This window comes from Corapipo altera, unplaced genomic scaffold, assembly GCF_003945725.1.
Source record: "Corapipo altera isolate COAL_440 unplaced genomic scaffold, ASM394572v1 61167, whole genome shotgun sequence".
In the NCBI taxonomy this organism is placed as follows: domain Eukaryota; kingdom Metazoa; phylum Chordata; class Aves; order Passeriformes; family Pipridae; genus Corapipo; species Corapipo altera.
The window spans coordinates 1,936,857-1,955,113 of NW_020884949.1; the positions used below are offsets into that span (position 1 = coordinate 1,936,857).

Consider the following 18,257-nt stretch of genomic DNA (forward strand, 5'->3'; position numbering starts at 1 on the left):
TCCCACAAAAGTCTTCATAAACTCTCTCTGTCCTGTTTGGCCCTCTTTCAAGGATCCTGGGCCTTCTCTGATAGGTTTGACTCCTTTATATCAAACAGTGTGCCTCTTGTGTCTTATTCTAAGAACATTTTATATAGATAAAATATTCTTTACCTTGCTACAATCTTTGTCCGTTGGAATTCTTGACAAGAAATATTAAACAAAATTTCAGGAATCTAGTACAAAGGTACTTAGCTAAAGTGCTACTAAAAGTACTAAAAGAGTTATACTAAGATCGTAGCTTTTAAGGCATCAGAAAGACATTCAAGATCATCCAGTCCAACTGTCCACCCACCACTACCGCTGTAACCTGTAAAACATATTACTCAGCACCAAATCCAGATGCCTCTTGAACACAAGTGTTATTTTTAAGACTGCCATTTACTTTGACAAATAGCTTCTAGGAACAAGATGTTTAGCCTGTTTTCTAGTCTGAAGGTAATGCTGCTGTTTTCTGTGAACCGCTGCGGTGTTATATGTGCAATATTGCAATGCATTAGAGGACTGGGCTTTGTGACATCCAGAACAAGTGGTGGATCAATCTAGCAGAAAAGATTCAATTATGTGCAGATATGGGTGATTACAAAGGATTCTATGAGGCTTTGAAAACAGCATACGGGCCTACATATCAGGTCCAAAGCCCTCTACTCAGTGCAGATGGTCAGGTGCTTCACACAGATAAAATCTCCATTCTGAATCGTTGGTCTGAACACTTACAGACTCTTTTCAGTACCAACTGTGTAGTTCAAGACTCAGCAATTCAGTCCATCACACAACAACCGCTGAAGAATGAATTGGATATTGCCCCCACTTTGGGAGAAACTCTTAAGGCCATACAGCAGGTGAAAACTGGCAAGGCAGCTGCGGTTGATGGAATTCCACCTGAAGTCTGGAAACATGGGGGCCAAGCAGTCCATGCTAAATTTCACGAGTTTGTGGTGTGCTGTTGGGAACTAGGCAAACTACCATCAGACCTTCGTGATGCAGTCATCATCACCTTCTTTAAGAAGAAAGGAGATAAATCAGACTGTTCAAATTACTGTGGTATTACTCTGCTCTCCATTGCTGGCAAAATCCTGGCAAGAATACTCTTGAACAGACTTAATACCCGCTATAGCAGAAGGAATTCTACCTGAAAGCCAATGTGGTTTCAGAGCCAACAGGAGTACCACAGACATGGTATTTGTTCTCAGACAACTGCAAGAGAAGTGTAGAGAACAGAACAAAGGTCTCTATGCTACCTTTGTTGATCTTACCAAGGCTTTCGATACTGTGAGCAGAAAAGGTTTGTGGCAGATTTTGGAACGTTTAGGATGTCCCCCCAAGTTCCTTAAAATGATCATCTCACTCCATGAGGATCAACACAGACAAGTCAGATATGGTGATGCACTTTCTGAGCCCTTTCTAATAACCAGTGGTGTGAAACAAGGCTGCATTCTTGGACCAACCCTATTCACAATCTTTTTTCAGCATGGTGCTCCAAAGGGCCTCTGCAGACCTCAATGAAGAAGGTGGTATCTACATTCGATACCATACTGATGGAAGCCTATTCAAACTAAGACGACTGAAGGCCCACACTAAGACCGTAAATCATCTTGTCTGGGAGCAGCTTTACGCTGACGATGATGCCCTCATCACCCACACAGAAGCAGCTCTGCAACGTTTAACATTCTGCTTTGCTGAGGCTGCTGAGCTTTTTGGGCTGGAAGTCAGCTTAAAGAAGACAGATGTTTTCTATGAACCTGCACCTCAGGAAGTCTTCCATCATCCCCATATCACCATTGGCCAATCAGAGCTCAAATCAGTCCAGTAGTTTAATTACCTAGGTAGCATCATCTCCTTGGACGGTAAGATTGACGGAGAGATAGACAACAGGTTAGCAAAGGCATATAGAGCATTCGGAAAATTCCATAAAAGAGTCTGGCAAAATAAACAGTTGAAGAAAAGTACAAAGATCAGTGTTTACAGAGCCATAGTGCTGTCTGCTCTTTTATATGGATCGGAATCATGGGTCATTTACCGCCACCACCTGCGACTCCTAGAACGCTTCCATCAACGCTGCCTCCGTACAATCCTAAACATCCACTGGTCAGATTATGTGACCAATACATCTGTTCTAGAACAAGCAGCAGTCACAAGTATTGAGGCCATGTTGCTGAGAACACAGCTGCGTTGGGCAGGACACATCTCCAGGATGAAGGACCAGCGCCTCCCTAAGATCTTGCTTTATGGTGAACTTGCCACCGGCTGCCGCAAGAGAGGAACCCCGAAGAGAAGATATAAGGACTCCCTGAAACAACATCTCAACCTTGGCCACATTGATCTTCATCACTGGTCTACTCTGGCCTCCAGTCGGGAGGCCTGGAGACCCACCATCTATAACGCTGCTGCTTCCTTTGAGAACACACACAGGATCACTCTCGAAGAGAAAAGACAACGCAGAAAGAATCGTGTCTTGCTGATACCATCCAGGGAGTCTTTCTGCTGTGCCTTTTGCAACCAGATTTGTCTATCTCGCATTGGCCTCTTTAGCCACCAACGTGCTTGTAGCAGATGTGGGTAGAGCCCTTCCCAAGTCTTCGTTTGTGAAGCCTAGGTATGAAAAAGAGGACTGGGAATTCTTTCTCTGATTGTATTAGAAAATACTCATTTCCGTTAGTCAGTGCACCTGATACTTTCTTTTTATTGCAATAAAAGAGACATTGATCCTTTACGTATTTGCAGGACACATGAGTTTTAAAGAAATATTTGCTATAATTTGTTTGCCAAAAACCTTAGCATGAGAACGTAAATTCAGGTGCAAATGGTTGTTACGTTTAAAGCCCTACCATTACTATTAAAATCAAAATTGATGTTTATTTTTTTTTAAATACTGAATCACAGAATTTCTAAGATCCATGGGCATGTTTTCATCAGGACAACATTTTGTGGCCAATTCACATACCTGTTTCTACAACTTGTTGTTCACTAGTAGCACAGCAGCATAAGTATGCATCTAAATAAATAGAGATAGATTCTCTGAGCAGACAAGCTAATAATTCAAGGATTAATTCTGTGAAATTTTCACTAAGTAGAGTCATATCCTACAGTGAAAAGATTTTCATTGCATGAATGGGGCAAGTCATGTTATATTGCTGTTTGCATACAGAACCAGCTGATGGTGACAGCAGAAAAATGACAGGTGGACTGTTGTTGGTAGGATGTTTTTCTGTGTGAATATCTTTTTGATAACTTCTTTTACGAAACCTTTCTTTTTTTAAAAAAAGTGGAATTTGGGATTGGATTACCTCAAATTCTCATTTCATCTCTCTTGGTTGTATTGGTGGGAATTTCCCATGGGATATTGATTTGGCCAAATGTAATTACATAATACTACTTTCAAAACATGCATGTGAAGAGAAAAAAAGTAAAAACTATGTAAAAATCTCCAAATAGCAGATACTTCTGAAAATTCATTTAAAAGGTTTTGATGGAATATTTTGACATGTTCTGGAGGTAACAGTGTGGCTGTATGGTAAACTTGTTTCTGTGTATTCTAACTGTGTATGTATATATACTAACTTTTTTGGGTGGAGCGTATGTAGGAGAGAGTTGGTTTTTAAACGAGCAGGACCAGACAGAAATCTGTTCCTGACTCTGAAACATATGGAAGAATTGATGGGCAAATTACCATTTCCATTGAGGAAACAGAAGATGAAAGCAAATAATTGCATACTACTGGGAAGCATGATTTAATTTCAAGAGGTGATGGGATGGAACCAAAGTAAAACCAGTAAAAATCAAGCAGGATCACATAAAAAAGTAACAAACCAACATATTATTAGGGTAATCCTCCATCCTATTCCTCAAAAACATCAGAGAGGCCTATCTTATGTCTCCCTGATCTGCTGGTGCAATAAATAGGTGAATATGTGTGAAATAATTTTTCCAGTTACCCTTCCTTTAGTCTGTTTCATCAAATGTTTTCAGAATGGTAGTGTAAGATTTGCAAAGGGGTATGACCTGCTTGTAGAATGAAAGAAAAGTGCTTCATAAAAGAGGCCCGTGCAGTTGCAAATCACATCCCACTGGCTTTGGGAGGCTCTGAATTGGACCCTGCTAGCTGGAAAAAGCAGGGAGAACCCCAAATGGAAAGAGGGTTTTGATTTGACAAGAGTTCATAATGTTGGGAAGTAGAGCTGTAACGTCATCAAGGTTGTCTTAAAAAAAAATTTAAAAAAACACAAAAAGTGTTGCTATTTTGCAACTTTTGTTGATGCAGTAGCCAAGACTAACTAAAGGAAATGAAAAACAATGAAATATTCAGATTGGTTTTGTCTGAAGAATGTGGATTTCATCGTACATATAACTTGGCATTCTGAGATTTTTTTCACTGCTTGAAATGTTTTTTTTTAATGAAAATTTGCATTTTAGAGACATAACGTTATGTAAATACTAACCAGAAGAAGTTACTATTTAACTTAGTTTACTTGAAAGAAGAGTCCAGGTATTATACTTTCACTAAACTCACAAATTATCTCCATGATATTTGAAAAGTCATGGCTGTCAGGTGAAGGCCCAGGTGACTGGAAAAAGGGAAACGTTGTACCCATCTTCAAAAAGGGTAGAAAGGAGGACTCTCGGAACTACTGACATGTCAGCCTCACCTCTGTGCCTGAGAAGATTATGGAACAGATCCTCCTAGAAGCAATGCTGAGGCACATGCAGGACAGGGAGGTGATTTGGGACAGCCAACATGGCTTCACAAAGGGCAAGTCCTGCCTGACCAACCTAGTGACCTCTTATGGGTCTACATAGGTGACTGAGTGACTGCATCACTATTGAGTGACTACATCAGTGGACAAGGGGCGGGTTACACATGTCATTTACCAGGACTTCTGTAACGCCTTTGCTCTGGTCCCCCACAGTATCCTTCTCTCTAGATTGGAGAGAGATGGATTTGATGACTGTTAGATAGATAAGAAAGTGGTTGGACAGTCACATCCAGAGGATAGTGGTCAACGACTCGGAGTCACAATGGACATCAGTGACAAGTGGTGTTCCTCAGGGGTTCATATATATTGGGACCAGTGTTTTTTAATATCTTCATTATAAGATATAAGGAATCAAGTGCACCTTCAGCATATGTGCAAATGGCACCAAGCTGAGTGGTACAGATGAAACACCTGAAGGACAGGATACCATTCAGAGGGACGTGGACAAGCTCAAGAAATGGGCCAGTGGGAATGTCATGAGGTTTAATAAGACCAAGTGCAAGGTGCTGCACCTGGGTCAGGGTGCAGCATGTCAATACAGGTTGGGGGATGAACAGATTGAAAGCAGCCCTGCTAAGAAGGACTTGGTGGTGCAGGTGGATGAGAGGCTGGACATGAGCCAGCACTGTGCACTTGCAGCCCAGAAAACCAGCTATATCCTGGGCTGCATAAACAGCCGTGTGGCCAGCAGGTCAAGAGAGGTGATTCTATTCCTCTTCTTCACTCTAGTGAAACCCCACCTGGAGTGCTGCATCCAGCTCTAGACCCCCAGTGCAGGAAGAACACTGACCTGTTGGAACAAGTCTGGGGGGAAGGCCACCAAGATGATTAGAGGGATGAAGCACATCTCCTTTGAGGAAAAGCTGAGAAAATTGGTTTTGTTCAGCCTGAAAAAGAGAAGGTGACCTAATTGCAGCCTGAAGAAAAATGAAGAGGGAGTTTTTACAAGAGCATGTAGTGACAGGACAAGGTGGAATGGTTTCAAACTGAAAGAGAGTAGGTTTAGATTAAATATTAAGAAAAAATTATTTACTGTGAGGGGGCTGAGGCACTGAACAGGTTGTCCAGAGAAGTTGTGGACATCCCATTCATGGAAGTGTTCGAGGCCAGACTGGATAGGGCTCTGAGTAACCTGGTCCAGTGAAAGGTGTCTCTGTCCATTGGAGAGAGGCTGGGACTAGAAGATCTTTAATGTCCCTTAATGGGGATGTTAATAGTAGATTAATAAATTCATCTGTGTTTGAGCCTGGACTGTGAAGTATGACAGTTTTTTGTCTTACATTAATGTCGGTTCAGTTATGCTCAGCACAGAAAGCCTTAGCAAAACCCCTCTGAGCATTTAGATTGAATTAATTTTTGATTTGTGCAAAACGTTGTTTTATGCCTTATTTTATCATGGGCCCATAGTGGTGGGCTTATCCAAAAGCCAGGCAGATGCAACATGATGAGTTGCAAGCACATGAGGTATAGGTGAGACTGTTAGCACACTTGTAGATGTACCATGCTTTGCAAGAGTGTCTTGTAAGAAAGGGTGACACTATTTAGCTTAATCAAAAATAAGTTAGTGCTGATAATTAATCATACAGTTGCATGAATCTGAATTTCATTCGCTGACATGAAATATGTAAATATAAATAAGGAAAAACCCAATTAACCATATATCAGTTCTCATATATCAATGATACATGTTACTGATCACCTTCACTTTTCATGTCAATACCTGTATAAGAGTATTAGCACCACTAAAATGTTTTGATTCGTTTGTACATTATATAACTTTGTATAGTAAGAAAATGTCAAGGGGAGATTGCCTATTTTAAATCATGAATATGCCTAATTAACTTGTCCAACTAGTCATATGTTTGAAATAATACGCTGAACTAATGATCTAGTACTTCATTAGAATAGATTTATAAGAATTAGTTTTGTCCATTTTTGTTTATATGTTGTGTTGTGCATTTAGCAGTCATAATGGACTAGGTGGGTTGGACTAGGTACCTGAGGTCCCTTCCCGTCTCAGGTATTCTGTGATTCTGTGATATATAGTGTGTGTGAAAAAATGATGCTGTGATTCACAGTATATAATGTTACCCAAAAAACCCAGTGCCTCAGGCAACCCAAGAAGAAACAGCTGAGAGCATCCTAATAAATAAGAAGTATCATGCATTATGAAGAGGTTTTGTTTCAAGTATGGTATTTATTTTCCTTTTTGCAACACAGTATGATATTCTAATGCTTCATCTGAGTTTTCAGCACCTCTTTCGTGGAACACTGGAATAGCATAGATGCAGGCCAACAAACAAACACTGTATAAAAGTTGCTCGTAAAGCTGTGTTCATACCAGTCATTTTCTGAATTTTTCTAATGTCTGATTCTGAACTCTGCTAAATCCTGTTTTCATTTCAGATTCTTCTCAGTGAAATTGCTTATTTTCTTTTTCTCATGAGATGCCTTTTTGGGGGAAAAGACCTGTCTATTAAGCAATTGAGAGGGAAGAGAATTATTGATCAAATCTTTTTTACTGTTTCCAAACAGGGTCGAAGGGGCTTAGGTTCAGTTTTTGTTTGGGCATCTGGAAATGGTGGAAGAAGTCGAGACCACTGCTCCTGTGATGGCTACACCAATAGCATCTACACTATTTCAATAAGCAGCACAGCTGAAAGTGGGAAGAAGCCATGGTATCTCGAAGAATGTGCATCCACACTGGCTACAACATACAGCAGCGGGGAATCCTATGACAGGAAAATAGTATGGGGTTTAATTATTTTCTTTAGTGTGTATGTGGTTATGTTTGTTCAGTGACTTTGGAGGGAGAGAGACAAAGAGAAATAATTTGTAATAATATCCTCTGTTTTAAATCCAGTTATCAATAGTTTTCAGATTTTGCACTCATGATATTAACAGTTTGTCTACATACCCCTCTATTTTCTCAGATTTATTTTGATCCAGCATCATTCCTCTTTTACATTCAGTGATGGTAATTTGCTCATATTGCTTTCTATTCTGGTAGAAATATATTGTAAGGAAAATTAACTCAGTGCTCATCTTTCCTGTGTTGTTCCTCATGTCATTCCTAAGCAGCTCGCATCCATTTTCCCTAATGTACTCATCTTTGCCGGAAAACAGCAAATTGTTTTAATTCTGTTTGATAATCTGTTGATACCATTAGTATTTTTACACTGTATCTGCCTTTGCAAAATGAGTGCATTCAGTATAATTTCCAGTATTCAACATACTAATCCTTTTAACCTTTTAAACCCTTGTAATGAGGTAAATGAGGTTTGCTAATGTTTTCCTCTTCCCTGCTTATTTATTCTAGTGTTTAACTTACAGAACTTAATTACTTCAGAAGATTGAGGGATTTGAAGGGGTTTTTTTTTTCCCCGTATGTTTTCTTAAGTACACATCTAACATTGCCTTCTTTCTGATCCTTAGCAGATTCCTCTGTTGGTGTCAGTGAAGAGTTAAAAATATTTGCCACTATATTTTGTTAATACTGTCTGCCTTGTCTTTCAAGGATTCTGGGATGCTGGCCATCTGTTCTTGGATTCTTCCTTATTTTCAGATTATCTAATTTTTGCTTTAAACTTGTTCTGAGGTACTTCTTTGTTCCAGTAATTTTTCTGTTCATTACTTGCTTCTCTTCACTGAAACCTTATCTTTCTCTTCCTGGCATGTTTCTTGTTCTCTCTGATAAATAGTAATAAAGAAAAAAAATTAGTGTGTCTCCTAGGAGTTCTCACTTTTGTGATTAAATTCTCTTCACTGTCCTTTAAAAGACTTTCACTAACATCTTCATGTTTAAGTGATAGTAATACAGTGTAAGGTGAACTGAAGTGATTGCATTCCTCCACCCTGAGCTCTTACTTAGCCAAGTCTGTAGGACTTCCTTGAGTCCGTCAAATCCAGCAGTTGCTATCACCTCAACAATAACTTGAGGTGATACAATCAATCAATCTTGCTTTCAATACAATACAATATTATACAATTATACAATATTATACAACTATAAAATTATACAATACAATACAAATCCAGCAGTTGCTATCACCTCAACAGTAACTTGAGGTGATACAATCAATCAATCTTGCTTTCAATCAATACAATACAATCAATCTTGCTTTCAAAGGTTTCAGTGACAGAAAATCCACTTAAATTTAGGGCAAGTGGTTTTAATTACCTATTGTCATTAAAATAATTCTCATTTGTTCTCTGAGCTCCTCTAACTTCTATTTCTTAGCATTTATGTCACTGATTTTATTGTTAGTGTGAAAACCACTCCAATTGTCTACTGTCTTTTCTCTGCCCGTGTAGCCTTAATGATTAATCACTTTTAATAACCTTTAATAACTGCCTTGCATCATTCTATGTAAGATACGTTTTCTTATAAACTCTCTCTCATGTTATGAACTTTGAACATCCAGACTGGACACACCAGTCAGGTAGTATTGAGTGACAAAAGCACTGTGTCTGCGAGTTAAAAGGATTAGTATGTTGAATAGTGGAAAGTATATTGAATGCGCTAATTTTACAGAGACAGATACAGAGTGAAATTACTGATGGTATCAACAGATATCTGTGAGAAGTCAGGGGGCTTTTTGTGGGGTTTGTTTGTTTGTTTGTTTTTTGTCACATAACTCAGAACAAACTCCAATATCATGTAAGATTCTATAGTGTGATAGTACAGAAATACCTATGTGTTGCGGAAAATGTGGCACCTATGCAAGATTGAGGGACAGTGGATGGTTATGATGGTCTAGTGTCATGTTCCACAGTTCCTTCCTATCTTTCCTTGCAGTTCTTTAGTTGAGTATCTTCCTTTTTTTTTCTTCTGTGTTATTCTATCCAATATGTGCAGAATGTATTATAAGGTAAATGAACAATCAGTGAGCAAACGTCAGGAACTCATTGTGTGGACTAAAAATTCTTATAAAAATTCTTTTGATTAATAGATCACCCACACTTTTATAACCACACAAAAGAGTTTTTTTCTTTTTTCATTGCTATCCATTTTTGAAAATTGCTTGCTGCAAATATAGGATGTAATTTTAGAAGTTTTCCTAGTCTGGAGTTCTAATTTTGTCTTCTGCAATGATAGCTTGAAATATTTTAAGCTAACAATTACAGTTAAACACACACTGATGTTACCGTCTTGCAAGAGTTCCTTGTTGTTCAGGGATGGTACTCCAAACACACTTGACTTATGCTGTACTGAATTTTATTGCAGTAACAATTAGCCCCTTATGAACCAAGTTTCCACCCTTTCTGTATTTTGAAATGCCCAAAGCATACAAACATTTCAAAGATGCAGATACATGTATGCCTTTTACACAGACTCTCAGAGAAAAGAATTAGAATTACTTTTGAGTGTTTTCAAGTGCAGCTGCCTAATGCTGGCATAGGTATAGGTGTAGAAACTCACAGTCTGGGACAAAGGCAAATTAACAGTAGATAAAGACTATGAAATTATACTTCTTTATAGATGTTATTTCTCATAACTCAGTCAGTGCAGAAGTATTGGCTAATAGTATGGAGTTGTCAAGGTATTTTTCCTATTATTCTCTTCTCTACCACTTTGAATATCATAGGATAATGCTGGAAGATAGCTTCCCCACTCTAGACCATGTAGCTAGGATAGGTTAAGTACCACCTAATATAGTTATTTATATGGTTCTTTCACTTATCAAGAATATTGCTTAAATGCATTTCCTTTGAATTCCTTTTTCAAATTATTTCCTTAAGCACATTTTACATATGAAAGTCCCTCACAGATATAATTCATAAGCCTATAATTCAGACTTAACTGCTGAAAATAACCTGTCCACCTGTTTTGTTGTTTTGTGATAAATGCCAATTCATCTGCTGATTTTCTTTCTCTTCTAAGTTATATTTTTTCCTTTCTGACTATCTGCTACTCTAAGCAGAACTCAAAACTGAAACAATGAAAAAAACCAAACCAGTCTCCTTCTGGTTCTTAAAACACAAAAGCCTGCTCTCCTTCAGAAATTCACTCAGGTTATCAAGGTATTCACAAGATATACACAGAATATCATGTGGCACCTTCAGTTTTAGGTATATATGGACACACAAGCTGTATAGAATGAACAGTAAGTACATTTTTGTTAAAGCATTTTCACTTCTGGGGACATAGATTCATAGAAATCAACGTGTCTTGAAGAACTGTAGCAGAAAGTAGAAGATTATTCAATTGGATCAAAAAACTCATGTCATGAAATAGGAAATAGCAAGAAATGCAGAGGCTTGGGAGGGGACGAGTGAGCATGTCCTCTGCTAGGGGAAATCCAATTTTTGACCTTCATTATTAACCTCTCAGTCAGTGAAACTATGGAAAGAGTGGTGATACAACCTTAATAATGACTATAGAGAAATGGCATCTCCTTAGTTCTCCAAACCAAGTTACTTCTATAAAACCATTACATTGTCTAGAGTTTTTCCTTTAATAATGTCTAGTTTTTCTGAAAGCTTTGTTCTACTGCCTATGGGAGGTAATACAGTGCATTGTGATGATTCATATAATTTTTGTCTTCCTTTCATCAGCATGTCTGTCTGAGGTTGTTAATTTCATGTTGATTAAACTAGGCAGAACCAGAAACATTGTCATTGTCTTCAGTGAAACCTGGTTGATTCAACTGATTTAGAAGTGGATATAACTCATGCCCCTAGAAATATTGCATGGATTTTCTTGGGCAGTTTAATCAGCATTTTCCCTGATCAGCAATTGTTACAAAAGGTACTTCAAGCATACATTCGTGTTATACTCAACAAAAGATTAAAAAATTTCTCCTTCTGCTCACACTATTGATCAGAATGACTGCTAGTACACACTAATGACAGCTTCATGGTGCTGTCAAACACCATGTCCTTTTATTAAGGTTATAATGTTGCTATCATGTTGTCGGGGAATTTGGGGCACCATTTTTCTTCTTGAAACTTGCTCACCTGTTGGTGGTCCAGCACTTTTCTTGGGATGAATGCAGCAGTTCTCTGATAGTGAATTCACAGTGCTGAAAAACATGTCTTGGATCTTGGAGGTAGTTTACACCCAAACATCTCAGCTCCTTTCAGTAACTTTCCTTTGAACTAGCTCAAATGGGATTTCTGCTTACAAAGCTTTCCCTACCCATTTTCTGCTGAAATATTTGCTCAAAGAGAGATCAGGGTCTGTAGTTCAAATTGCCGCCACAGCCTCTGTTTAGAACATAAGGGAAAATGTTACCAAATAAAGACATGTCGTGGATTATTGTGCTTGATATCTGTAGTGACAGGACAGTGAAATCACTCTGGAAGGATGTTCTCCCAGAGGATGAGAAACTAATATAGCAAAATTTGGTATGTGTTTCAGTGTAGTGAGAGAGGCTGTCCCTTAGGGAAAAGCTACAAGAGTACTTTTCCCTGCCTGAGGTCCTGTAGGCTTTACTATCCTCTAGTCCTCCAAGAAAAGCACCTGCTGCACCACTTTTATGCAGGGAACAGAGTACTAGGATACAAAAGCCACAAGCATGTGTTAATCACTTTTTCTGCCCTCTCTTTTTCCTGGTTTTCCTTCTGGTCCTCACCACAACACCGACCACTCTATTTCCAAATGGAATATCTGAATCGCATATACCTCTGTATGGGTGCATGTCATCCTCTAGTTCTTGAACATGTCAGTCCCACCTGCAAAAGCACTATTTGGATTTGCAGTGCATTGTTAGGACTGTTCCTGTGCAGTTTCATCTCTTAATGTTGTCAGGGCATTTATGGTATTTGCATGGATAAGGCTTTTCCGAACACTGTTAATTTTCATTGTCTAAATTAATACACATTCAATAGGCAAGAAGGCAAGAGATAAAGAAATTATAGAAATATTTTCTTTATGAGGTTCCAACTTTTAGCTGATGACAGATAAAGAATTATTTATGAAGAATATTAAATAATAGGGGAAAAAAGGTTCTTTCTAGACTTTATTAGTCAAGAAATCTGGCCTCTGACAAGTTCACTAATTTAAGGATCTGACATTATAAATGCTTTAATCTGTCTTTTTCAATTTCTAGAAACTTTCATTTTCTTTCACTTGCTCACTACTCATTTTCAACAATCATTTCCTTGGTGCTGTTAGCTCCTTCTCTATTAGAAGTCTTTTGTGTTAGCTTGCATATGCTTACATTTTGTGAGAATTTTCAGCAGCCTTATACAAATCATGTAATATGTATGTTGCCGAATATGGCTAATATAAAGTGTAGAACCTATAGCTCCTATATGCATTTGCTTGTATTCTGCTGAGACAGGATGTAGATAATTTTTCAGATCATGTTTTGTGTATTTTGAGGTTTCAAAGCTGGATGGGCATTTTCACATGCCTAGTGCTTTTTTGTGGTTTTTTGATCCTCCAGTCCTCTCCTCCCCCATCTTTGTGCATATCCTTATTGGAAATGGAGCACGATACTGGTGAATTAAGACACAATAATTCTGTGTGCTTAGATAAGAAGCTATGTAGCAACTTCTCCTCTGCCCCTCAGGCAGATATTTTACATCTTGCAGTGATTGAAATTCTGAGAATAAGGTTTGGTGTCTCTCACTCTCACACCTTCATGGAGTTTTCGGTGCTGTGGACTGCTGTCTTCTAACAACTGTTCTCAAGTCTGTGTGGGTTTTGCTTAAGATTCTGTTAGGTAGTAGTGACTTCTTGCCTCTACTGCGTTGCCCTTGGTAGGAACCACTTCTTCAGGAAGACAAGCATAGAGTAGAATTACTGTAGATTAACAGTTCCATCAAAGAAGCAGGATTTAGAGTAAACACATTTTTGGTTGTAATTTACTGTCTGACAGAAAGAATCTGTATAAAATTCATTATTAGATAGAAGCATCCTAAAACTTCAGTAGAAGACTGTCCCTCTGGTTAGTATTGCACATCACGGTGTAGACATTCACTTAGATTACATAAAAAAATGCAGGACATCATTTAATTATTTATACATAATACATAGCAGTTAAAAACTGAAAATATCTAATGGGCTGGTGATGGCTGGGCCAAATTTGTGATTACCATCAGCATTTTCCAATTGATTACTACTTAGTTTCATGTGATTTATTACATAAGGCATGAAGGAATGATTAAACACGGTACTTAGCATGACCCCAACTGTATTCTCTTGTGTTGCTTATTTCCAGTGTGATTTCTGGCAACCTAGTTAACCTCCATACCTCTTTTATAGTGTCTAAAATGGGCATAAGCAGTCTGTATATAGGGAGCACTATAAGATTTAGTTCATTCCTGTTCGTAAGGCACTTTGGGATTCTTGAAGTGTTCTATAAATCCAAGAGGGGCAGAGTTCTAACAGTGCAGTTTCAAACCATTCTGCATGTTTTTCTAGTTTAAAAGTCTCTTAGTTGAGCATGCCATGGAAAAAAAAAAGGGAAGTAACTTATGTTTTCAGAACAATATAGAGAACACCTCTCTGACTTCACAAGTGACTTCAAGCTGAGAACATGTAACATCATGTATTCAGACACCTCTTTTTTTTCCTTTCCTTGCAATGAAAGAAGAAAATACCCTCCACATACATGTGACCTATACTAGCAAACAAAAACCTGCTCTTATTTCTGAAGTTGTGTTCTAAATTTCACACATTCAATTTCTTTCAGATCACCACAGACCTGAGGCAGCGTTGCACAGACAGCCATACTGGAACTTCAGCCTCTGCACCTATGGCTGCAGGCATCATTGCCCTGGCACTGGAAGCAAAGTAAGATCTGAGTTGTACTCTGAAAAAAAAAAAAAACAACTTACAGAAAGATCTTTCTGATTTGTCCAGCACCTTTATACAAGGGAACTCAAAGTGCTTTGGAAACTTTGTTATCATAATTTACAGTACCCTTCTGAGAGCAGGAAAGATCTCCATGCTTATTTCACATGCAGGAAACACTGCATGTGGAAACACTGTGGAGGTGTCAACAGAGTACTCAGTGTTGAAGTAACTTGAAACATTGTTGAGCACAGGTGGTTTCCATTAAATGATGTGTAGCATCCTCACAGTGTTGTAAAGCACCTCACAGTGCTGCCCAGATCTTCTCTGCTCTGCAGGCTACTGTAGGTCACCTCCTGCATTCATCAGCTTCCTCTTAGCAATTCTTGAACATTGAAGGAGGTTTTGGGATGATGTTAGGCTACCCTGATAATATAATATAAAAAGTAAAAATTCTCAACTTAATCATGCTCACACAAGTCTGGTTTTTAACATGGGTTAAGTTCCTCAGCTCCAAAAACCATGAATAATGTACTTCAGAAGACCTTTAACCTTTATCTCAGAAACTTTTCTGTTTTACAAACATTTTCTCAGCTGCGAGATTTTGTTCTTTATGTCTAATATATATATCTTTAATGTGCTTCATGGAGCAGCAAAAATATGGGAGATTTTTCAGGTAAATCTATATTTGAAAACCTTTTGCATTAGTTTGTGTTCTTTTGGATAAGATTTGCACGTTTAAGGTGGAATGCTCCGCCCCAAATCCTACTCAAAATCAAGTGTTTCTAAGCACTAGGAGATAGATTCTATTTAATTCTGAAGAAAACTAGTTTCCTCTGGGAGCAGCCAGTTCCTTTGAATGCAGTAAACAATTTGGACACAATGGTAATTTCAAATTGTATGTAATTTGTAACAGTAGAATTATGTTTCCATGTTTCATATTACTTTTTTGAAGACAGCTTGGCTCAATATTCAGCACAGAATACTTTTTTGGTGTTGAGTTATAATAATAATAGTAATAATAATTTGTAAGTGAAGACCTGACATAATCTTAAGTGGTGAAGCACTTGTGTCAATATAGTTATTTTTTCTTAATGCAGTCCTTAGAAACAAAAGTATTTTGAAAAGTCAATATAATGCTATTATGGGTTTTTTAATCACTTCTTAATCTGTTTTAAAATAATTAAATTCATTCCAAACAATCTGGTAGTGCAGATAAGATTGCAAGTGTGTACATTTCATTTTGCTGAATGTTTTTCTTACTATTTCTTAATGAACTGAGGTTGCTCATAATTGGTTTTTTTATGTGATATTTTGTATGCATTTTCTAACAAATTATTCTTGTAATTGAAAGTTTCATAAAGTTATAGCACTCAAGACATACTAACAAGCTATTTCTGATTGTGACATCTTAACACACACTGAGAAGCTTCCACTTTTTCTCTTTGAACTTTGGTGAATATACCAGTGGGAAATCAATGTTAGTGCCCATGGACTAGTATTTTTTTTCCAAATTAATAGTTGCTATGATAGGCACAAAGACAAGACTATTAAAGCTTCAAATGTGGTGGTGGAGACAAAATGTGCCAGTAACTAAATATCCTAGGCACTTTTTGTATTTGTAGTACTCTGTTCCACGATGCTAACAAGGTTTCAGGATGAAAATGTGTTGATTTTGCCTCCTTTCAGACTCTGTTCCATTTCATTATATGGAGGGGTTTTATTTTTTTCTGTATCTTAGCCTATGTATTTCAATAGATCCAAAGGAATTAAATTAATAATATCGCAAATGTGGTTTTATTCATATATATTCCATTCACTAACTTTTCTCTCCTATGTGTATATAAATTATGCTGTTGCTGCTACTGTCCACAGCCATTAAAGAAAATAAAATTTAAAAAAAAAAAAAAAAAAAGAAAAAGAGAGAGAGAAAGTAGGGAGAGAAATATTTCCTGGTTTCCCATGCCAGGTTTTTTTTTATTTAGGTTGGAGAAATTTTTGGTCTGTGAAGTTATAGATTATGAAGTAAGGCCTTTAATACTGCAGGGAGATCATATCATGATATATTGAATTTTAATGTCTGGGATTTGTTTATATAGAATCTATTCATATTATTTTTTGCAGTTTCTAAATGGCAGTTCTTATTTATGTGATTTGAAATTTTGGAATGTATTTTTCACCTGTGATACCTGCCAAGTTAGGTGACCCTAACTAAATGCTGGAAATTAAAGTATGCAAAAAGAAGCTTTGAAACCATCTAAGCATTTTCTGCGGTACTTTTAAAATACATGGGATTTAAAGGACACATGAAATGGCAGCGTAGTGCAATTGCTTACTGGAACTAGTTTGCATTCGAACAGACTTTGTATTTTTATGAACTCTTCCTCATATTCCATGTTAGTACCTGTACTAATGGCACTAAGTGCTTATATGAGATTTTTTTAAAAGAAAAGATGGAGAGGGGTTTTGCAAATTTAATTACTTTCTCCATACAGCAAGCTTCTTAAAAATTGTTGCACTTAGTCCTGAACATTTCTTGACTATGTTTGTAATAATGAATAGTTTCATTCCACTTTGTGCTGGAAAACACAATAAATTATACCATGGAAGGGTTTCAAGCCTATGAGGTCAGTTTTCCCCAGTAGCCAAGTTCTGTTCCTGGGAGACATCAGGAGTTGAACAGAGCACTAATATGGGCTGGATGTGAGTTAGAACAGCCAAGAGGTTACTTCAACTCACATGCAAAGGTACATTAAACCAATGGAAAATGAGCGAGGCAGATTTACACTACAACCTTCCACTTTCTTTCTTTGACAAGCCCCATATGGTAGGATTGGCAAATAGCTGATGGAGGATCTCTGGCTTTCCTACTGATTTGAACCCTCCAGTTAACTGTTCCTTCCAACTGGGATCTGCTCCCGAAATCCTGGTAACAAATTGTTTGGGGATGATGTTCTGCATGCTACCCCAATTTCTAATTATGTGAACACTTTTTTTTTTTTTGGATCCAGTATTTGAGTATCAAATTACGTGTTTTCCTTCAGGAATGAAAGAATTGTAGCTGAGTTTCAGATTGTTTATTTGGAATCCCGGCAGGTGCAATACAGAGTTGTAGATAGACAACAATTGTCACTCAAAGACAGGCACTATGAGTAAAATCTTGCTTGTGTATTGCACTTCTTAGTCATTACAAAATGTCAAATTTTTCTAATTGTAAACCTACAAATAAGTATAATCAATTTAGTCCACAGAAGCAGCAATGTTGTTACTAAAAATAAACTACTTGCATTACACAGTACCATCTACACTTGGTACCAGAAATACCTTTTCTCATTGATGAAAAGTTTGAATTTGGAATTTGGGGGAATCAGAGTCAGGAGAGACAGTATGCCCATATTTGCTCTATTGTTCTTCCTTTGAAGAAGCCAAATTTAAAAAAAAAAAACCAAAAACTGATGTTTCTGAAGACAGAAAAATACATTATACATCCCCAATTGAACTGTGTGTTCCACTGTTTGTAAGCCAATGCATATTTTCCTACCCAAGGTATATAAACTACAGTTTCATGAGTAAGAATCAGCAGCTGAAATGGAAGTGGTCTGCTGTGTTTCTACTGCGTGATACGCTCAGTGGTATGGCTTTGGAGAGAGTTTATTTTCTTCTATGACTCTCTTCACATGAGCAATATAGAATCATAGAATCATAAAATGGTTTGGGGA

The 18,257-nt window shown here is 37.5% G+C and overlaps 1 protein-coding gene across 6 annotated transcripts in view; it reads left to right on the forward strand.

The window, feature by feature from the left end:
• Positions 1-18,257, forward strand: part of PCSK5 (proprotein convertase subtilisin/kexin type 5) — a 257,241-nt gene that overhangs the window by 116,292 nt on the left and 122,692 nt on the right. For all 6 annotated transcript variants that reach the window (XM_027662913.1, XM_027662918.1, XM_027662919.1 and 3 more), the window contains 2 exons: positions 7,329-7,541; positions 14,438-14,538. In XM_027662913.1, the coding sequence (XP_027518714.1) occupies positions 7,329-7,541; positions 14,438-14,538 (314 nt within the window). The remainder of the gene's footprint in view (positions 1-7,328; positions 7,542-14,437; positions 14,539-18,257) is intronic.